General features: G+C 37.3%; 2 protein-coding genes across 5 annotated transcripts in view; one reads left to right on the top strand and one right to left on the bottom strand.

Moving 5' to 3' along the window:
- The window catches only part of pibf1 (progesterone immunomodulatory binding factor 1), a 42333-nt gene extending 33023 nt beyond the window's left edge, over positions 1-9310 (bottom strand). For 3 of the 4 annotated variants that reach the window (XM_088914818.1, XM_088914819.1, XM_088914820.1), the window contains exons 1-9: positions 9156-9310; positions 8537-8963; positions 6955-7055; positions 6276-6474; positions 5381-5500; positions 4256-4389; positions 3104-3212; positions 2153-2334; positions 1113-1238 (exon numbers count right to left, since the gene is read on the bottom strand). In XM_088914818.1, coding sequence (XP_088770944.1) covers positions 1113-1238; positions 2153-2334; positions 3104-3212; positions 4256-4389; positions 5381-5500; positions 6276-6474; positions 6955-7055; positions 8537-8785 — 1220 coding nt within the window. In that variant the 5' untranslated portion in view covers positions 8786-8963; positions 9156-9310. Of the gene's footprint in view, positions 1-1112; positions 1239-2152; positions 2335-3103; positions 3213-4255; positions 4390-5380; positions 5501-6275; positions 6475-6954; positions 7056-8536; positions 8964-9155 lie in introns of those variants that run through there. The other variant, XM_088914821.1, reaches the window with a different exon arrangement.
- A 300-nt stretch (positions 9311-9610) lies between these two features.
- Positions 9611-22679, top strand: dis3 (DIS3 exosome endoribonuclease and 3'-5' exoribonuclease). Its single transcript, XM_088914817.1, has 21 exons — positions 9611-9917; positions 10273-10430; positions 12155-12348; positions 12701-12774; positions 13106-13273; positions 14152-14310; positions 14801-14914; positions 15179-15316; positions 15431-15577; positions 15776-15892; positions 16439-16540; positions 16632-16696; positions 16792-16876; positions 17419-17546; positions 17921-18007; positions 18753-18909; positions 19839-20053; positions 20217-20385; positions 20816-20974; positions 21438-21560; positions 21961-22679. Exons 1-21 carry the CDS (start codon positions 9699-9701, stop codon positions 22036-22038), a joined length of 2856 nt encoding a protein of 951 aa, XP_088770943.1. The 5' UTR covers positions 9611-9698; the 3' UTR covers positions 22039-22679.
- The last annotated feature ends 696 nt before the right edge of the window (positions 22680-23375 follow it).

Here is a 23375-nt window from a genome sequence, read left to right on the forward strand (position 1 = left end):
ACTTTTAAAAAATCCACAAGACTATCTTAAAAAGATGCTCAGGTATTCTGATCATAAATGAAAGATGTATCAATGTTGACGCAGTGTGGGTTTGTATGACGACAGGGCATTAGGTAATGGATGCTGTGACACAAAAATTACGCGTGTGAAGTTCTAGAGTGTGAAACAAACAGACCTGCAGCTGCCACAAGGCAAGAAATCTTAATGACACACATGTGTCACCAATTCTGTTTCATTTCAACTGCATTTTGCCAATGCCACAGATACAAATCTAACTTGTCTCATCTTAGTAAAAATAAAAGTTAAAAGTTACTTTAAAAAATACCTTTTATTTTACTCCTATCACTTAAATCCTTAGAACAAAATCTTAGAAGGCAGCAGGTGGTGTTTAGCTGCCAATGGTAGCATTAACACAGTAAAAGCTAGTTATTACTGCCTGTACATGGGAGATAATTCAATTTCACACACGTGAAAAATTAAACTACAAACTTGAGAAAATCAGGGCGCAACCTCTGTTGAAATAATTTCAAATATTGGAAAAATTAAAAAAAAATGTATAAGGCAAACTCCATTTTAGTTTCCAGGATAAACATTTTTTGAAGGATACAGAAGATCTGCACAAATGTCGCACACAGTCTAGTGTCAAAAATACTGTTTTTCAGTATTAAGACAATTTGGCACAATCGTTATTCCAGTTCAGACATGACGTTTCGAAAGATAACAGTAGGTAATGGTGAAATGACAGATTATATATCTATTGTAAAATTTATAAATTAATTGCCTCTGTCAGACTATTTAGAACAAGTCATAGTGTCCTTGCTTGGCATGATCATTTAATCTTTACACATCACAAAGAGGGTTTAGTGGTAATACTTTAAAAGTCATATTTGTAGAGAGAAAGTGCCATGCGGATTGTGTCATCTTAGATTAACTGTTATAATGATATGTTTCCATTTGGTAAATATAAAAAAAGTTAGTCTTTTAAAGGATTACAATTATATAGAAATGCTCTGTAGACATGCAATGGAACTAGTTTTAACAAACAGTCCCCAAAAATAAAAGTAAAATAATTGCATTAAATAGCCTTAACAATTACTGCTACCCATCCTTACCTGTTCTCACGTTCATACATCTCCTTGGAAGTTCTCCGAAGACTCTCTATTTCTTGATTAGTTTTTGTTCTGATTTGTTCCATCTCATCACGAAGTCTGTTTTCATATTCTGTCTTGTAATGATCTCTATAGTGCAAAATTAAAGAAAAACATTTTCAATGAAAAGCTGCATTATTGCACATTTAATTTCTTATTAAGTACTTGTAATACCTTACAGTGAACCTATCAAAAAAACTATTCTCCTCCCAGTCTTTGGGTAACATAAGGTATGCGATTGTAGACATATATGTATCTTAAAATCAAATCCATCAGAAAGGTACTCATATTATTCTAAATCACAGATAAGAAAAAATGTTTTTGAACCACTTTATAATTTCTTAAACTGGTTCAAAATCCAGCTTAATTGGTTAACTGTAATACAATATATGAATTTATAAGTAAAATCCATACTGCCTTCCTGACAGAATATAGCATATACCTAGAGTAAAATATTATTAAATTGTGTGACAAATTTTAAGAATAAAATATACATGTGGAAGCTACCACAACTAGACATCATGTGAGATATGCCCACATACCTGAGTACATTCATGACTTGCCTCTACAATGGTCATTAATTGCATACTGGCAATGTTTTTAGATAAAAGTTCAGTCTTACTTGACTATGGTAGAGCACACGTACACAGGAAAAGGCAGAAAATGTTTAAGGGAAGTGTTTCAATAAAAATTGACCAAATATGGTGAGGCTAGCACTTGTCATTACATTAAAAACTCAAATTTGTTGCCAAAGTTAAACTTATTCCTTCTTCAACTAATATGCAAAGATAATTTCTAGAAATTAGGAATTTACTTCGTTGCTATAGTGTACCAGGAAATGAATTCAATGCCTTAGGGACAATACTGGGACACATGAACAAACATAAGATATTCTAAACTAATATTACATCCACGGATTATACATCTTAGTAAAAAAGCCTGAATAAAATTGACACCATTCCAACAAACCTCCACCATGATTTTTTAGAGAGAGATTACACTACCTTGATGCAACATATTTTTCATATGCTTCTTCTCGAGCTTTCTTTGCTTCTTCGAGCTGAAACTGGAGCCTCTCCAAGCGATCCTCCTCATGAGCGCAGCGGACGCTGAGCTCTAAGTTCTGACGGTTCAGATACTCTTTATCTTTCTGAAGTAATGTGACTGACTGCTGCAGTGCAGCCACCTAACCCAATGTTTTGGGGGTTAAAGAAAACAGAGAAGAGAAGTTCATATAAACACAATTCTGCCAAGATACTGTCCACTCTTCTTTATTATTAATATGCACTTAACAATATACATCTTTATGGTTGTGAGGATTTATTTATTCCTGCTGTTACTATGGATTTTTTTAACAGTATGAGAATAAGTAAAAAATCCATAAGGATTTTTAAAAAATTCTCAAAAGCTATATGATAATATCTATAAGTAATATCTGAATGACATCTATAAAGAAACAAATTTTAGAAGAAAAATACCAAATACAAAGAAATATTCTAGTCATTTGCAAGTAAATAAAAACATAAAAGTCATTTAAACAATTAAGAATTCTTTGATGTGTTTCTAGGTTGTAACCTAATGATTCAAGAAACCCTAACACGTAACTGTTACCAAGGTGTAATAACATCTATTACTTAACTGCTTTACTAATGCATTAAGGGTAAAAAGTTCACAATAATTAAACAAAAATCTGTTCTAAAGCCATTAAACTGAAGTCAAAATCTTACCTGTGCCTTTTTACAAAATCTTATCCTATGAGCTATTCCAACAAATAAAATTCTCTTTACAGAAAAATCACACAGACAAAACCCCCCAAAATATATTTTTATTGTTGCCTTTGCTAATTGTTTCATAATAAAGTTACATTTGAGTTATGTTAGGTGTTTGCAAAAGACAAATTTACTTTCATATCTATGTATTGTTGCATATAAAAAACATAAAGGCAATTATTTTACCTCTTTTCCCAAGTCATTCCTCTCTTTTGTTTGTGCTTTGTGTGTTACTTCAAGTATTTCAAAGCGTTTTCTTATGTCAGAGATTTCATGTTCAAGGCTGTCTCTTTCACTATAAAACAAAAATATTTTTTATATATATACTGTATTTCTAGTGAGTAAAGCATTACAATAAGTATCACTAAACAGTCAGATCTCATGGACATAGAAAAGAAAACAAAGACAAATGACTCAAATGTCAAACATGAAGGAATGAGCAAAATGTGGAAAATATAAAACCTAATGCAATATGCAATACTGCTGCAATGGAGTGACTTTATTCAATAAACAATAAATCACTTCATGAGTGGGAGAGATGGTTGGACAAAAGCGTTTAACCTGTTGAATGCCAATACAGGTGAAAATCAGAACACCTTTATGACATCAGTATTTTGGAAACCGGACAACTTGCTTACAGTGGAACCAAGTCCTCTTTAAACAACAAACGAAAGATTTACATGCACCACCCTGATGCATGTCAGAAATGTTAATTGCTGAAAAATGCTAATTGTTGTGTGCCACAGACTAATTGATTCAGTGATGGTCAGGAGAGGAGTTACTAGTCACTACAGAGCTCAACTTGTAGTAACAGATGACCAACTGACCTTGAAATAGATCAAGTCCTGGAACCTCACTTTCTATGGGTTCATCCTGATGCGATACCTTTCCAACAGGACATCACATATCCTTATGCAGCCTGTGTGACAATGGCTTTCATGCAATATGAGAAAGCCTGACCTGACAGACATGAGTTCCATGTGGGCATATAGGGCTGACAGCTCACTGAACAGCGACACGTGTTCATGTTTTCAATGGTCAAGGGACAGAATCCCACAAGGCAGCTACTGCAACCTGCTGCAAAGCTGTTCCAGAAGTGGCCACGTATGACCATATGACATTAGCCTAAGACCTTCACAACAGACACCTGGTTGATAAATGTTAATCAGCATAATGAATTTGTCTTATCTTTTCAAAAAAATATCAGGGCACCTGTTGGAAAAGCAATTGTCATTTAACTGATAAAAACCTTGTGAGTTTGTCCAGGTGTGATGTGCTTCTTCTTTTGCTCAATATATAGACAAACACACTCCAAGAAGCACCTCAACTGTGTCTTACCGTTTAACTTTGTCATAATTTTCTCGCTTGTAGTCACCTTGCTGGATGAGCTGTTTTGTGTCTGCCAGCTCCAGAGCAAGACGCTGACTCCTGATTTCTAATTCTGAGCGCATTCTTCTTTCTTCTTCATAACTCTGGAAAGCACAATATACACAAACATTTACCAGGACACCTACCATTACTATGATTAAGCAACTTGCTGTTAATGGATGGATAGATGAACTGATCATGGAACTTCTTTTTCACACCTTAAACTAACAGTGCCAATGAGAGAGTTAAAGTATTACTAAAAGGACAAGCTTTGGACACTCTGACCATCTCAAAACTAATTAATCTTGGTGGCACTGGACCAGTTGTGCATTCCTACTTGGGGAATGCCTATCACCCAGCTAATGACATCCTCAGTCCAGTCACAAACTATAAAAGTCTAGATTACAGAGTCTGTGTTTGTCTGAATAGTCATACTTGCTTGTTAAAGCATTTCCAACTCTTTACACATATATACATGAACACGCAGACATTAATTCCACTTGGAAAAGCAGAAAGAACAAAAATAGTTTGGTGTAGTAATTTCTTCAAGTATGTGGGGGAATGAGGGAGAGAGCGGATAAACTGATTAAGTGTGATCTTTCATACTTTTCAAAAAATATGAATCATCCTAAAAAATTAATGTTTTACTGCTTGGTATGGTGTTCTACATACTAATGTATAAGCATAGAAAATTACAGATTCTTCTGGTATTTTAAGAGATTTTACTTTATTTTCTAACAATTATGAGTGACTGAACAATTATATAAATGTCAGGGTTAATGAATTTGTGATGGCCACGTATGGAGAACCAGAATGATCTGAATTTCCTGCTTGCATCATTCAATGATTTGCTTTGAATGAAAAGCCCTCCACCCATCATAATTTTACAGGTGATTAATAATTAGTGACTCGGTAACATACTTACTCGTTACATTTCTAAATGATGACAGTCCTCATAAATTATTTAAAGCTATGCAATGAAGGACAGATGATGTTCAGCCAAAACAAAAGCAAAATTATACATAGTATGCACAACCACTAAGACCTAACATATTAAACTTCCAACATTTATTGTATGCATCGGTACATACTTACTTCCATCACTGATTGTAGTTGACTTCTGTAATTATTCAAGTCCTCAGACAAGCTGCGGTTTTTAGTCTTATATTCATTAACCTCTGTTCTCAATGGATTAACTGCGTCACAAAATCTTACCTATTTACAAAATATAAACCATGTTAATGTGCACAGAAATGGTTACAAAATACTTATATTTTAATAAAGGATATCAACACTTTCTAGTTCAACCCCACTACAGTTAATCCTATTAATGTTATTCAAATACACACAATCACACCCAAAAGTGCTTCCTTCAACTATATAACATTTTGACTCTCTGCACTTCAACATAACAATTGGCTCAACATGTTATGTTTTGTACTGGAACAACTACCCAGTTAATGCTGAGTGCGTCCCTTAAGTTTATCATAACCCTATCTGTAATACATGACATTGTGAAGAAATATTACTGAATTAAATGCACAGACCTTTTTAAGGTTTCATGGCATTATTCAAAAAAATTATACCATCTGTGATGTTCTTTTATTTAAATAAAAATTCCAACAGTAACTATTAGAATTGAATCTCTTGTTGGTACTTATTTTGCACAATGTCAAATACAGTGCATTATTCACTCTTCTGGTACACTGCTGCCCCCTTGTGACTTTGTAAAAGGACTTGCAAATTCAGTTAACATATTAACATGAATGACTGTAATAATATTAACTCAAATTAGATTACATTAATGTTATTCAAATGCACATAATCTATTATAAGTTTACACTGAACTTTATGAATGAAAACACAGTATTGTTGATTTAAAAAAAAATAATAAAAAAATGTAAAAGTGGACATACCCACGCTCAAATTACATACAAATCTAGTTCTTCCAATCATAAGGTATCTATGGAGGACGAAATAAATTACTCACGGACACATATTCGGGGATGGAGAGCTGGTCCTCTGGGAGTTCCTTCAGCTGGGAGTATTGCTCCTCGGTGAGCTCCAGGTCACGCAGGCTGCGTCGAATATCTCCGGCTTTCTCACGCAGCTGCAAGTTGGTCTCTTCCAGCTGTTTCTGTCGTGACATAATGGTGTCCATTTCTTGCTTTCTAAAAGCCTGCTGTTTCCTGTTCCGAAAGAAGAATGCCGCTTGGTTAACCGGATCTTATGGGAAATTACATGCACGGTCTCCACAAAAGCTAAGCACATGCACACCACATCAGTAATACTTCTGCTACAAGCAACATCTGTGGATTAGAAAAAAAAAAGTATGATAAATGCATCTTTTTAAAAAACAGAAATTGTATACAAGACAGCCAGAGATATCTGTATTTATTTGAAAGATGTTTGTTAGTTCTGGGAAAATTTGTCCCAGTGTGAAAGTGTGTGCCTGCAATAGACTGACATCCCATCCAGGGAGAACCCTGCCTTGTGTTCGTTGCTTGCCGGGATAGGCTCTCCCACGACCCTGTATGTGATAAAGCAATTTGAAAACGGGTGGATGGACACAGTATTTTTAGCAAACAGCCGCTCATAGGAATCTCAGTTTTCATGTAGCTACTAGCAATAAGAGCTAAGCAATATTCCAGACATAAATGCATTCTCACCTGGTTTCCTCCTGTTGTAGTTTGATTTGACTGTCTAGTCGTAAGGCTAGCAACTGTTTCTGATGAAGGGCATCATTGAGTTTCTCCTCCAGCTCCTCAATCTACAGAATTTATACTGCAGTTAGATTTCAAGGTTTTGGGGGTAATGTGTCATATATTTAATAACAGTTATTAAAAATGAAGATAAATACTGTCTATAAAAATATGATTGGATGAAGAGTGGGGTTCCTCAGAAAAAGTGGGCTTTACATAAATGTGTAAGCAGTGACCGTTTACCTTGTGAGCAGCATCATCACAATGCAGAAAGCCTTTGCAGCAGAGAAATTCTGAACTATTCTTTAATGTTTTGAAAATCGAAGAGAATTTGTTTCAAAATTCATTTGCAAATATAACAATTATTACATATGAGTCTGCAATGTTTTCAACACAAACTTGGTCTAGACCTGAAGTGCTTAATAATGACCTTCATAATTAGCCCTTTCTTGCAAAAATTCTGGAAAGGGTATTTGCGTCTCAAATGCAAACATATTTTGAATCTGATGAGCTGTTTTAACCTTTCCAGTGGGGATTTAGGCAAAGACATCATAATGAAGCAGTATTTGATAGGCAGTTAATTGCTTGCTGATGGTTGCTAAAAGGATCAAATCATATTCTTGGTTTACTTGCTGCTTATAGCGCTGTCAATCACTGTCTTACTGCATCACATGGAAAACTATTTAGGACTTACTGGTACCTCACTTTGATGGTTAGTCACCTATTTGGCAAATAGCACCCAATTCATAAATCTTGGCAATTTTGAATCTGATGATGATCCAGGCATCGCCAATCAGGTATTCCACAGGGTTCTTATGCTGGGATCTTTATAATTTATTATATATATAGTATCTGTATCAGATTATTAGACATCTTGAGCTTATATTTCACTTATACTGATGGCACCCAAATTAACTTGTACATTAGATACAGTTGCTGTGGGTTCTGCACTTTACAAGTGACTGTCTGCTTTTCACACATAGATGCAACAACTTCAGCAAAAGAATGCCAGATTGAACAAACAGCTTTAAAGTTTCGCTACATTCTCTCTACAGCCTGACCTTTCCCAATGTGATTTTCACCTCTGGGATGTTATTTGAGTTTGAGACAGCGGTGCAGGTTTCGCTGATACCACAATGAAAATCTTACAGTTTCAAGAATCTCAGGGAGGCACTGGATACAAGTGTTCTACAACAAAGGGACTACGTGCAAAAGCAGAGAAGTCTAATCCTGTACAGCTCTTTGTCCTCCATAACACTTGCTCACTCATTTTCCTTTACCAACTGTTACGTTTTGAAATACCGTTACACGTATCATCTAATGTGATACAGCAGCTAACTGCCCTGAGAAGTGATCAAGAAGCTTAAGATGTCTTTAAGGTGCCTGCCAGCTCACTCCTCTTCTGCTGGAGTGATAACACACTCAGACAGATTTCCTCTTGACTGTCTTGTTTTCTTATTCAACCCAGCGCTGGATGTTATATTTCTACAGTAGTTAATACTTTAAGATCAAACCTCCATCTGCCCGTCTTCCCTTTGCAGTAGCTCACCTTGGTGAGGTACTCCACCTTCAGGTTGTCGATGGTGAGGGCTTTCTGCGACAGCTCTATTTTCAGCAGCTGGATGCTGTGCAGCAGCTCCTTCCTCTCAATCAGCTGCCTGGTGACTTTCGTGCTCCCCTCCCTCTCCTCTGAGGAGGACACGTCCTCGGTAGGCACCGTGGTTTCTAAGCTCAAGTCCTCCGACTCCAGAGAGCTGGACACGTTGACCTTGGCATCTTTGTGTCTCCTGGGAGGCATCGTCAGCTGCTGTTGCCAAGCAGACTTGCAGCACCACACTTGTTCGTTATGAGTTCGATATTCACTGAAATCGCTTGTTTGAATTCTCCAGTCAAGAAACGGGACACAATTTCCTGAAGAGCAGCCTTTTCATTCGTGTGCTGGGGGACAACTCTGAAAACCAGCCTTACAAATATGCCTACATAGAAAACAAATCAACGGATCTATTAAAAATAAATTTAGGAAGTATTTCACACATTTGAAAGTCCTGAGCTTTCCAAGGCGCTTCCAATAAGATGTAGCTAACTTAGGGTATCCCATTTTGTTACACAGTGGGAAGAATTGCAGTTGAAACGGTAACCCATTTTGCAGCTAAAAATATGTTGCTTACCTTAATAATTGACACACAATAGATCGTTTACTCTTGCAATCTTTATAAAGTCCGTTTATTGTTCCTATTCCTTTCACGACAGCATTACTTTATCCTCCCGCCTGTCCCGATCACCCTAGAAACCGCCGGATGTTAACAACTCTGCTGCAAAACATTTTCTAACGGTGAATTTGGAAAGAGATGCTCTACCATCAGAGACATCATAATTGCCTACAGCGCCATCTAGCCGGTTTCCGGGAGGTAGTCGTTTCACCAGGCTGGGTCATCCGCTGAGAAACCGTGCGAAACTGCAGTATAACAGCCCGGCTGCCAGGGGGCGCTGTCCTTCCTCAATGTAGACGAATCACGTTCAGATGGCCAACTAAAAGCTTACACTTGGTTTAACTGTATTTTCAATCTTGTAAAAGCGTTTGTGTGGAGGTAGGAAACTCAGGTAAAGTAGTGTTCGGCCACCCGCCGACACGTGTTTTCCCCCTGTTTAGCTGCTGTATTCAGTGTTTATGATTTGTTCTTAGGCAAGTTTTTTTTTTAATTTAAATAAAGATGCTGAAGTCTAAAACGTTTGTAAAGAAGACTCGGTCCGGCGGGGTGAGGAAGATTGTTCGAGAGCATTATCTCAGAGATGATATCTGGTGTGGAAGCGAAGTTTGTCAATCGTGCCAACAGGACTCCACGGTGTTGCAGAGGAATGCCTACATGGAGAGTAGCTTGTGCTCTTCTCCTCACTATCTAATTCCAGACACGAATGTCGTTTTACACCAGGTACTGCAATTCTCTTTCTTTTTCGTTGTGTAGGAGAATCAAAATGTATCTCTCATTTATGGAACTATAAAACAATTCAAACCCTGAGTTTATGAAAAGAGGAATGCATTAACGATTTACAATCCCAGGACATTCTCATGCTAAACATCCGGTGCATCACTCCTTTCCTTTTACCGGTCAGAGACCGGTGGTGTTAGTTTTTTCCTCCTTAGTGTATTCATGTTTTCAAGTCATACAAAGGCCTATTTTACTTTTATTTCGTTGTTTATTGACGATTCTTTGACAGTAATGGAACCTGTTTTGAAAGTGTATCTGAACAGAAATGTAGCTGATCACACACCGTCTTTCCATCCAGATCGATATCCTTGAAGATCCGCTGATCAGGAACGTGATAATCTTGCAGACGGTTTTGCAAGAAGTAAGACACAGAAGCGCTCCAGTTTACAAGAGGATCAAAGATGCCATTCATAACGCGGAGAAACACTTCTACACTTTCACTAATGAACACCATAGGTAAAAAGCAGCTCTTCCTTGTTAGAATTTGGCAAGTAAATATTAGGCTGAAAAGACAATGTTCTGTCAGTGGTGTTTTCTTCAGATTTCTTGCTGTTACTGCTTGGTCCAATTTTGTTCTATAACAGGTATGATAATTTAATAAATTAACCAGATATGTTTCTTTACAAAAATGAATTGGCTCCAAATGTATTTCTTCACAAAAATGATATTTGGATCCACATGTATTCATGCCCTTGACGCGGTGTAACGAAATGTTGGTTGTAACAAGTCATCAAAAATAAATGCTGAAAAAAATCATTAAATACTTTTAGGTATCTGTCAGTTTCACAAAAACTCAGAAGGTTTCTAGAGGCTTCTGGAAATCATCTTGGTTACCACTGGATCGTAAAGGAGGCAAATCACTCAAAATCTCAACATCATGGGGGAGATAGAAGTACATCAGAGAAAACTGTCTGGATATTTCTGTTATAAAATTATTAGCCTCAGCTACTCTAGTGACAGTTATGTAAACACTGATAAGACACTAGTTTGGACCCTGACGTCCTTCATCCAGATGTTCAAGGCTAATGGGATAGGTACTACTCAACCGGGAAGTTGCCATGAAAACGTTTTCTCCCAACGTGTAGTTGGAAAAGTGGCTGCCTCTCACTCAAGGCCAAAAGTGGGGAGTACTGGGGAAAAACTCTTCACACAAATCTGTAAAACACTCTGGCAATTTGTTGCGACGTGCTGAAACAAAAGGTTCATTATCAGGATTCAGTGTCTTCAAGACCACCCACGAGGCTGACCTCATGAATCTCATGTCTGTAGCAACATGAAAAGGAAAGATGGGACTTTTCAAATGGGACGACGTGATGCAGCTGGTAGAAGGGAAACAGAGTGTTTAGGAAGTCTCACCAGTAGGATTTACACATGTTTGAAGAGAAAGTCATCCCTTCAGCGAAGTATGGACTTAAGTCTGTTCTGCTTTGACAGTTTTTTCATCCTCTGCTCCCAGTGCCTTTGTTAGAATTCAGGGAAGGATATATTTCAAAGATAATAGACAATTTTATCTAATACTCTAGTTCCCTCTGCTCAAACATGGTTGCAGATTGACTTTTCAGAGAATGATCTGAAGCTCGCCACCAGATCTACTTTCAAATGGTTAAGGGAGCCTGAAATCAGTGTTCTTGTTTGGTTCATTACCATTCCCAGACTTCAACCAGAACACATGCTGGTTTTGAATAAAAAAAAAACAGTTTAATAGTCCACACAGTGTAATTTGTCATATGCACAAGTGCAATGAAATGCTCATGTATTGGGGGGAGCGGTCATGAATCCCCACAGAGACGTGTCTGAAATTGTTACAAAGCCTGTCTGTTACTCAAACCCAAGATAGATCAACAGAATTCTGACATGTGGGGCTTGCATAATTTTCAGCATGACTTCAGACAGATTTGATTCTGTGATATCTAGTACTCTCTATTAAAGTATGTCAGCATTTTTTGCTCAAACCAACTATCAGTTACATTGTATCAAGGGCACAAATAATTCTTGAGCCAGCTGTAGTTATTTTAATAGTATAAGAATGATCGCTCATGTCTAGGCAGGCTTATGTGTATATGTTATATGTTACTGGCAATAACAGTCCTGTAATTGTTTTAAGGGAGCTGTCTTTTTGTGTGTTTACTGAGCAGAAGTGAGTAAACAGAAGCTCCTGTGTCTCCTTTGTTCTCGGACAGGGAGACCTACATCGAGCAAGAGCAGGGAGAAAGCGCCGCAGAGCTGCACGACCGGGCGATCCGTGTGGCGGCTCAGTGGTACACTGAGCACCTGAAGAAGGCCCAGACAGCTGAGGACCTTAAAATCATTCTGCTCACACATGATGGGAAGTGCAAGGAGAAAGCTGAAGAGATTGGCTTGGTGTCATATAATTGTAAGTTTTTTTTTTTTGTTTTAGGCTGAACTTGGCAGTGTGATTTATTGAATTAGTTTTTTGCTTTGTTGGTAGGATCAAAGGTGGCCTTTCATTTAAGGTCAAAGTTTTATGTAGAGCTACACACAGCAAGTAGAATTATAGCTTTTAGTAAAAAATGAAAAGCATTACTAGATCAATGATAAGACAGAGATATCAACGCAATTTGTATCAAAAACAGAATAGTATTATTGACAGGTTCCTTACGTTAGTAAAATAATATTTTTTTCAGTGCTTGTTTCTTAATAGAATGTTTTTTAGATCTTATCACTTAAATTCAGAATGTGTTAGTGAATATATATTTCTTTTCCAGGTGAAGAGTACATTAAGAGCTTGATTGCAAACCCCGAACTTGTGGACCGCCTGGCTTTGAAATCGGAAGAGAATGTAGGTGTCAGCACCGCTGTGATCTTGTTTTGAGTGATGTAGACACTCGTGCATGTCTGCATAAGGCTTGTATAAGAAGCAGAGATCAGACTGCTTGTGGATCAAAGCTGTTCTTAAATAAACATTCTTGAATTACCGGTTACTCTTTAATAGAATGTTGAAGTTTGGTTAAAAATAAACACCACTGGGTCTGAGACATGACATGAAATCTGTTTAATACCAGTCTGGGGATTTTATTTTTTTTTAAGACAAGGAGGGATGTTTTAAAATTGGCATTGATGACATTGCTGCAGCTTATTTTAAACAGCAGTATGTTCTTTGACCCCCACAGAATGAAAGTGACAGGAGTAAGATCCTCTTTCCAGAGCATCTCCCACTCTCCAAAATACAGGCTGGGATCAAGTCTGGGCGTCTGCTCCAGGGCACATTTCGTGCAAACAGAGACAACTACCTGGAGGCCAGTGTGTTTGTCCACAGAGACGGGGAGGAAGATGTAGAGGTGGGTCTTGCTCTCTTTGTGGAAGGAACTGTCCTGCAAGTGTATCTCAGATTTCTTTTGTGGTGTAATGTGGATGTCAGGATGTAAACATTTCTGCTTATTCTTACATACGACACTGCTGTTTTCTTGTAGGTAGCATTTGTAAGTGAAGGGGAATTTGTGACAAGTATAAAGCTATGAGATCTCGATCAATTTTTGTGTCAGATTTTTATAGTTCCTTTGAAATGAAACACACTGCTGCCCAAATGTCTGAGATGATTTGTATTTTTCTGCTATCTTCACTCAGTGTCTTTCTTTAAACTGAAATGCAGTTCTCTGATAATCTCTTAAAAGTGTAGGTATTTTATTTTAAGTTAACAGCTAATCGTGATAGATCTGCGTTTTGCAGTACAGAACTAACCTTTACGCTTTATGGAGTTGTTGCGAAGGAACAAATGATGTTAATGACGAGGGGCTCCTGAGGTCAGTCAGTTACATTTGATTGATAAATGTGGTGTATTAGCTACTTAATATTAGCAGCTCTTATAGTTTATCTCTAGCTTTTGAAGATTCTGCTCAGTGTGAATTATAGATTTCTAAATGGAAAGTTGATTTTGTCTCATTCACAATAAGCTGCATTAACAACAGGTTTTGAGTAAATAGTTGATGCTCATAAAACACATAAACTTACAAATGCTGCTAGGATGTCTACGACTTTTGCTCTCCAGTATGTATACAATAAAAGATATTGAATGAAGGATTCGTTTATGATAATTGGTTTCCATGTTAGAAAAGAAAATTAGGCACTTTAATTTCTCAGATAGTTACCGTGCTGAGTTAGGTGTTAAATGGACAGAAGGTCTTACTCGGAGGTGACCTTCCTAGGGTTTTCTCCCCAGGTTTTGATCCAGGGACTCAGTAGCCTGAATCGGGCTGTGCACCAGGATGTGGTGGCCTTGGAGTTACTGCCCAAAAGCGAGTGGGCAGCCCCCTCCTCTGTTGTCCTGGAGGACGAAGGCCCTAAGGAAGATGAGAATGAAGACGAAAAGGAAAATATGGTGAGAACTAAACAAAGTGCTTTTATCCATAAAACAATTTTGTTTTTATGCATTACATATTTCATACAATGAAAAAAAATAGCTTTCTAATAAATACAATATGTGTTCTTGCAGTGTCGTGGTGTCTGATGGGGTTTGATGTAACGCCTGATACACTCACTGACAACGGTATAAGGAGCCCCACTAAATAACACCTTGGGCATTCATTGTAGTGCTGCGATTCAAGTAGATTCTTAGTGATGGGATTCTTTGTATGGTGCAAGCTTTGTGTCACAAAGATTATGACAAAGAGGATATCCTCGTTTCACCTCTGCTATTAGGTTTTCAAATTTCAGCCATGCGCTGCTTGATGCATTTTTTCATTTCTATTCTGACCGCGCATTATTTAATAAAAATATTTTAGTAACCCCTTAAATGAACACTCGAGTTTTAGTTATTCAGTACTTTTCAGATCTAAGGTTGTGATACTTTTTTCTGTTGTAATTTCCAGCTCAAATCTGTAGCCAGTGAAAAGATGCTGAAACCCACTGGGAGAGTCGTGGGCATTATAAAGCGCAACTGGAGACCGTACTGCGGAATGCTTTCAAAATCACATATTAAAGAGGTAAAACCAAGCTGAAAGAAAGATTTTTGTCGTTTTCGTTAAAAGCCGAATTTCTTGTGACATGCTTTATATTATTCACAATCTGGAAAGTGATATGTTCTTATTACATTTCTAGTAAGGATAATTACACCAAAATATTTTGTGTTTTATGCTTGCTTTTTATTTCACAGTTGAAGGATACAACAAATTAAAAACTATCTTGCATCCATTCCAGAAATGAAGATTTGGGGGCTTTTAATGTATTATGATGATTTTATTTTACAGGCAACAAGGCATTTATTCACTCCAGCTGACCGCAGGATCCCCCGGATCCGAATAGAAACTCGTCAGGCTTCTGCTTTAGAAGGACAGAGGATTATCGTTGCCATTGACGGTTGGCCTAAAAATTCTAGATATCCCAATGTAAGACAATGATTTCAACAGCGTCTTTCAACGGCGTTTCACAGTTCAAAACCACCATGTTCATAGTGATGGAAGTGTCACATAAGAAGGGTCTTTTCTCCCTGGTTGTTGTAGGGCCACTTTGTGAGAAATCTGGGGAGCGCCGGGGACAAAGGAACAGAGACGGAAGTGCTCCTGCTGGAGCATGACGTTCCTCATCAGGCCTTTTCCCAGGCCGTCCTCAGCTTCCTTCCCAAGATGCCGTGGAGCATAACAGAGGAGGTAGACGCCTCGCTCTGTGTCCGCTCTCCTAGGCTGTTTGTTTAGTTTGCAGTATGGTTTAAGAGAAATGGAGGTGCCGATTTGTAGTCTTGAGTGCTCTGTTCAGCTGAAGCTAATTCCCAGTCTCAGATAGTGACACTCGTTGTTCCTTTGCTGTATGAGTTCGCTCTTGGGTTCATGTTTGTCTCTTTCTTGTAGGATATGAAAAACCGTGAAGACCTGAGACACCTACATGTGTGTAGTGTGGATCCTCCCGGGTGTACGGATATCGACGATGCACTTCACTGCAGGGACTTGGAGAACGGAAATTTAGAGGTACTCACTCGTTCTAGCAAAGGTGGAAATTTAGAGGTATTCGCTTGTTGTGGTGGAAGGCTTGAGGAAGGTGTAAATTAATGCTTTTGTAATTTGTGTAGCTACTTGAAGACTTTGTGAAGAAGTGAAGTTGGTGTTTAACTCATCAGACTACAGAACAAAAGAGTGAAGAACAATGTAACCAGACATACATTTAATAAACAGCTGTAAACATCTGTTGTAACACAACAGTAACACATTTGTATAACAACCATGGTGAAATAAGGAAAGGGAAGGAGTTTAGATACGGCAACTTTCATCAGCCCACATTCCATAAATTCTGAGGGTCGTGTGGAAATCACATCATGTTCATCAGGTTCTGGACTCCACACAGATTTGTTTTCAAATGCTTACTTAAAACATCTTACTAGGATGAACAAAGAATTCTTCTCATGACATGGTCTGAAGCAAATGTGAAGGCGTCTTCATTTTCCACATGAACTTGTTGCCTGTAAAAAATGTCTTCAGAAACACGATTCACTGTACTGCTGTTCTGCGTTGAGCTAGGTTGGAGTTCATATAGCGGATGTCAGTCATTTCATTCGTCCTGGAAATGCTCTGGACCAAGAATCAGCGAGCCGAGGGACCACAGTCTACCTTTGCGAAAGGGTAATGTAAACAAATATTGCAGTGCATTTTATTGTTGAAAGTCCTTTGGAATTTCCCTACTAAATTAAAATTGGTTTCTCTTTTCTTTTAGCGAATCGACATGGTTCCTGAACTGCTTAGCTCAAATTTATGTTCTCTAAGATCTAATGTAGAGAGGTAGGACATTTGTAGCTCCTCTTAAATACACAACAATACATGAACTTTCCACGATAGTTCTGTCTGAATAACTGTTAATGTGTCTGATCCTTCAGGCTCGCGTTCTCTTGCATCTGGGAGGTGAACCACAACGCTGAAATTATTAAGACGCGGTTTACCAAAAGTGTGATCAATTCCAAGGTTGGTGAATATATTTACTACAAAGCCTTATTTATGAGGGGTTGTACGTTAACATTATGAAAGGATGTATTATGCTCCTCTGTGTTGCACTGTTTTTTGTGTATGCTTGTGATGTGCAAAGTGCTGCTGGATCTCCTTTAGATGTTAAAATATTCCTGTATTGACATCATGTGATTGGCGATCAGGAAAAGCTTAACCTCTTTAAGGGCTGCAACAAGGACGAGCAGTGCTGCTGCATGAATAAGACAGCGATTTCTTCAGAGTTTTGCCAATGACAGCCTGTGAAAATTACAGCCACAGCTGCTGCCACAGACCTTTCCTGCAGAACCCAGGCTGTTCCTTACTCAGGGTACGGCTCTGAGGTAACATGGCCCAAAATAATGACAATTCAAGCCATTTCATTAATTCAGTAATTAGAAGATCTGTATTTGTAGATAAAGGTTTTGTTGCAAACCAGAGTTTCAAAGGCTTGTTCAGCTGTTCATAAACATTCGAAAAGGTTGACAATGCAGAAAGGATGTGCCACCATTTTCTGCCCCCAGGCATCTCTTACTTACGCTGAAGCCCAGATGAGAATCGATGATGCCAGCATGAACGATGAAATAACCAAAAGCCTGCGTGGTTTGAACAGATTAGCCAAGATACTTAAGAAGAAAAGGATTGAAAACGGGTGAGTTGGTCTCCTGCTTTGCCGCATTGCAGTTGTTTTTTTCAAAGTCTCAATAAATGTCTTATCTTTTTTAGATATGAAACTTTGATTTCACTTAATTCTCCTTTTCTTATTCCATATTCATTAGCTTCAGTTTTAAAAATTGTTTTAGTAGTCATGTATTAGTCATGAGAACATTTTTGCACTATACTTGCTTTTTGCTTTTTAAATGATTTACTTACGCATGTAAGTGTATATGCGAGTTGTTTTTTTCTAATTCATGTGACTAATTTGCTGACTCTGGGGATTAATTGATTATTTGGAAAAAAAACTGACCTCTAGGAAATAAGTGGTTAATTTTTTTTTCAGTTTTGTTTTTTCTTTCCTTATTTCAGAGCGTTAACTCTGTCTTCACCTGAAGTACGTTTCCACATAGACAGTGAGACTCATGACCCCATTGACATGCAAACCAAGGAGCTCAAGTGAGTTGTTTCCCATTTCACTTTACCAATTTTAATAAGCCGTGACATTTTTTCTGAGAATATTGCATTACACATCTCTTGTTTTACTAGCTCCAGATCTCTTATCTTAAAGACTCAATGCATGAGTAGAGTCTAGCCGTTCACCTAATTTGTGCTGATTCTGGACAATGTGAGAAGAGAGCTTTCTTGTGTGCAGCACAACGTCCTTGGAACTCATTGCTCAGACCCATTAGAGACTTTGTACTCTTGTTTGCAAATCTCGGTTAAAGATCTATTTACTTAATTCAAGAAACATTCAACATTTGATGCTTTGAAAACTGCCAGAAGGGAAAAGTTTAAAAAATGAGCTGGTGGGAAGGAACAGGTCTGTGGAACTTTTACCATGATCTTTCACCATGTAATTTAGTCTTGCTGCTGGTCTTACTGAGTCAATTTGCTTTACTTTTTTATTGTAGTTTTTTACCTGTTTTTTTACCTGTTGTGTATGCCTTTGTACAGCACTTTAAATTTCTTGCTAAGTCTATAACTTATTTTATCATGTAAGCTAAATAATGTTTACATGAACGTTCTTTTTTAATATTACTTCAGAATGAATGTGCAGTGTGATTCATAATGTCTCCTCATTATATTTGCCGATGTCTGTGATTATAATTTTGACTGCTTCAGTGTAAATTAGGTGAATTGTACACAGCTGCTCTTGCTGGAATTTAATGTACTTCTCTGCTTTCTTAATTTTCATTTACAGGGATACTAACTCTATGGTTGAAGAGTTCATGTTGTTAGCAAACATATCGGTAGCTCAGAAGATCTACGAAGAGTTTCCCGAATTTGCCCTTCTCAGGAAACATCCTGCCCCACCGCCTTCCAATTATGACATCCTTGTCAAGGCAGCAAAATCTAAGGTAAGCACTTTGTGAGCTGATTTTTCTAGTAAGACATATGCAGATATAGTTTCAGAAAAATATTTAAGATGTGAAAAAACATTGACAGCCACATTGTAAATGGATTTCTGTACATTCTGCTTGTCTTTGCAAAATTAATGTAGATATTCATCTTTATAAGTAAACATAAAATGAAAAATCACATGCAAAAACTATTTTAATTAGTAAATTAAAGGTTTTGGGTACTACTATTTTATTACTGTATTTTGTGAGTCCTTTGCAGTAATCTGAAGATTTTGCTGACCAGCTGAAAGTATTCTTAACCATTTCCCACAGCTTTCACATCTAGATCAATTTGCTGTGGTTCCTGTTTTTCTACATTTGTTTCTGAAAGCCTACACAGAGGTTTTTCTGTTAAACCAAGTTTTTTTTCCTGTTAGTTTTTCTTTACCTTTGTGGTTCTCTGCCTTTTTGAGATCATTGCGTATTCTGTTTCCTGCGCTTTTACCAGTTAATATTTTTTCAGGTTTTTTTACAACAATCGTTCAGTAGGTTTTATGTTTGTTTGTTTTTTCTGGTGCCTGGAATCCCTGGAGGGATGGTGCCTTATCAACCAGACTTGTATTAAAAAGTGTTTTTGGAAGATCTTCGGATTACATCTTTCTCCCCTTTCGGTCTGCATTGTTTGTCTCCTGTCAAGAAAGGTTTGATAAAATGCAAGGTCCTTGTTGTTTGCCTCTTTATTTCAAAAGGTTTTCTGCAAGCAGGAAAAAAATGCAAATGTGCCGAATGTTCAATTTTGTGTACTTAATAAATTCTGAAAGACTTTGTGTTAGAAATATATTGTTAAACAAATTATTAGTGGCAGTGTTACGAAGCAAAACAGTGTTGTTGGTGATCTTCACTTTCTGTTGACCTCACTGTTTTATTTGGACATTTTTTTCTGCCAGAGCTTCGAACTCCGAACGGACTCTGCGAAGGCACTTGCGGACTCTCTGGATGCGGCCCGAGCACAGGGGTTTCCGTACTTCAACACGCTACTGAGAATCCTGGCCACTCGCTGCATGATGCAGGCCGTGTATTTCTGTTCTGGAATGGACAGCGATTTCCATCACTACGGCCTCGCTTCGCCCATCTACACGCACTTCACCTCGCCCATCAGAAGGTCGGTTGGTCGGAGGTCGAGTAATGGTAATCGACACCGATCCCTTGTGCGCTGAGCATTTCCTTTGGATTTGTGAATTTCTGCTTTTCGTTTTCAAGTTTGACACGTGTCTTTAGTACAGTGTAGTCCCGGCAAGCAGCAGATTTATGGAGTTTTCTTACAGGTACGCTGACATTATAGTGCATCGTCTGCTGGCAGCAGCTATAGGAGCAGACAGTACGTATCCTGACCTGATGGACAAACACAAGCAGGCAGCTCTGAGCAACAACCTGAACTACCGACACAAAATGGCACAGTATGCCCAGAGAGCATCGGTTGCCTTCCACACACAGGTACGATTCCTCGTAACCACAAGCAATGTGTTCGCTGTGGTGTCACTGTAGTTAGAGCTGATGTTAGTGCCTCTTTTCTGAATTTTTCTGAAATGTCATTAATACTAAAACCACTTTTACAAGTTTTTAAACTTTTTTTTTTGCAAAGCAAAATGTTTAAATTAATGTGAAGTTTTGTTTTTTGGTGAAATGTGATGAGTTCCTCATTTTGTGGCCGTTTGCCTTTATTTACAGCTCTTTGTCTTTGTACTTTGTTTCCTAGCCCATATTTTACGTGTACTGTTCTTGGTTTACTCATGTACATTTGGCTTTATTTTTGTTTGTGACAGTGTTTTTTTAGACTTGGAAAAAAGAGAATCTCATAAGATATAATCAAAATTGTATGTGCTCTAGAAATTTTGTATTTTAATCACTTTTTTTTCTCTTTTAGTTATTTTTCAAAAGCAGAGGGATTCTTAATGAAGAAGGTTTTATTCTGTTTGTCAAGAAAAATGCTATCGTTATTCTCATACCCAAATATGGACTTGAAGGCACAGTGTTTTTTGAAAACAAAGACAAACACAACCCCCGTCTGACTTTTATTGAGGAGGTATTTAATGTTTTCAAGTTCTTGAGTCATTACTCTAGATATATATGTTTCAGTAATTTGTGTTTTCCATATAACACTAGGTCTGTGTTTTCTGTATCTTAGAAAGGATTTTTTAGAAATGTATCACTTTAAAACCTCTTTATAATAATCATCCATTCATCCATATTTGCAATTAATGTTTTGTGAGATGTCAGTACTATGATCTAATGTGATTATCAAAATAAAAATTCAAAAAGTAGAACTGCAGCTTGTGATCAATAAAATCACATTTAAATTGGAAGATGAATAGAGATTAATAAAGCTACAAACCATTCCGTTTACAAACCTAATTCATTTTCAGACATCATTTTGAAGTCTCAGTGTATTCTCCTGTGGTTTTGATTTTAAAAGTTATAACAAATAAATTAAGTACATCAGTTTTATTTTTTCTTCAAGAAAAAATCTTGTGATCTTTATTTTTCAGATTCCTGCCCTGACTGTGGAACACCACACCTTTCATCTGTTTGACAAAGTGAAAGTAACCATAAGTCTAGATTCTTCAAACATCCAGCATCAGAAGATTCGAATGTCCCTTGTGGAGCCAGTGGTAAGAAATTTATTAGAGTCTGGTCATTTTAACCCTAAAAACCTCTTAAACAATTTAACAAAATTAAAATTTCACATTAAAGGATTTTAAGGTATGTCTAGCCCTTTCTAGGAATCAGCTTAATTCCAGATATTCAGACAAGATGGATGTTATGTAGGTAAAGGTGATAGATTTAACTAGGGCTCATAATTAAAGATAATTTCTTGTTTTATCATTCCCTCCTGCTCAGATAAAAATTCTTCTTGATGGAGTAAATACTGCTTTTCACTGTATAGAAGCAAAGCAACTTTGTTTTCCAAATGTTGGTACAGTTATTTGTTTTCTGTTAAACAGTAGTTTACCTACAATATGGTAGACTTAAATGCCTCAGGTATAGATATAAAACAAACATTTCTTCCAGATCCCTGGGGTTAGTGTATCTCCTCAGTCAGCGCAAGACCGTGAACCTGAAGCAAAGAAGACCAAACTGGATTGTTGAGGACAGTGACAGTTTTTGCTTCAGTGCCTGATAGTTGTTTGGAGATATTGCTTGTAATGTTTGAGCCTTGTCAGTTGTTTGTCAAGGGCACAAACAACTAATATTTTTGTAAACCTTTCATCTGACACATTGCAGTATTCCCAGAGATGTTTTATATATAATTTGTTAGCCGTGTTCCAGCATAAAAGTATTGTGTTTTTTAACAGAGCATCGTTACAGATCCATAAAATTGAATTTTTGTAGTTAAGAAGTGAGACAGATAAGCCTGCAAATTTTAGGAAATCTTTTGTATTTGTTGTTCAGATGTCTTTTGTATGTCAGTCATTTTGTATTTGGTTGTAAGATGTACATGACACTGCTATTAGAAGCATCATCCCCAAGGGCTTATCTTGAGGACAACAGATCACAGTGGCTAAATTTACATTAACAGATGAATGAAATTTCTCATTAGCAATTAGTTTTGGCATAGTTCATATTGCTACACTGTTGTACAGAAGAAATACATACAGATAATGCAATTTATATAGTGAAATCCAGTTGTTGGTTTAAAAATGGTTCAAATCTTCACCATGTTGAATTTAAAACATAGTTTGTTGTTCCAACACTGTACAAATACTTTGTAACAAATAAATTTTTAAGTATAGAGGTGTTAATTCTTTGTTTTACCTTGTTTAGTTAACTGGGCATACAGGGGAACATAATTATTTCAATGATCTGGACTGCACAGTACAGTATATTGTATATGTTATGTTTTTGGTTCAGTTTTCATCAGTGTTATTCCTGAAAAATTTAAATCAATTAATTGAGATGGCAAATTAGTGCTGTTTTTGTAGGAAACTACAAGGGAATAAGAACTGGACTGGTTTTCTACTATTTAACATCTATGCAAGATTAAAATGAACATGAAACACAAGGCGTTGATGCCATTTTCAACATTGTTCTTTAACCACTTCTTAGATGTTGTCACAATGAATGTATTTTATCCAAAGGTAGGTACAAACTATTAAGTTATTTTAAACTACATTTGTATGAGCTGAACAAATATCTGGTCAGGCTCTGACTTGAGTGGCATAGGGTGTAGTTTTAGCTAATAGATGTCTAGAGGTGATCTGGGCAATTAAATATCAAGACACGCACGCACACACACACCATGATCTGGAAGTTGATTACAATGCACTCCAGTGTCATTCTGCTTGCTAAACGTGCTCCCTCTCCAGCTGAAAAGGACAGACTTTAGATGACCACTGGGGCCAACGAAATGGACGGGCAGCTTCTTCCTCGGTTCCTCAGCCTTTGATGTGCTTACCTGTAGGTTCCACCCATCTTCAAGCTTGTGT

Source organism: Atractosteus spatula, chromosome 4 (genome assembly GCF_055471065.1).
Source record: "Atractosteus spatula isolate fAtrSpa1 chromosome 4, fAtrSpa1.hap1, whole genome shotgun sequence".
Taxonomy (NCBI): Eukaryota; Metazoa; Chordata; class Actinopteri; order Semionotiformes; family Lepisosteidae; genus Atractosteus; species Atractosteus spatula.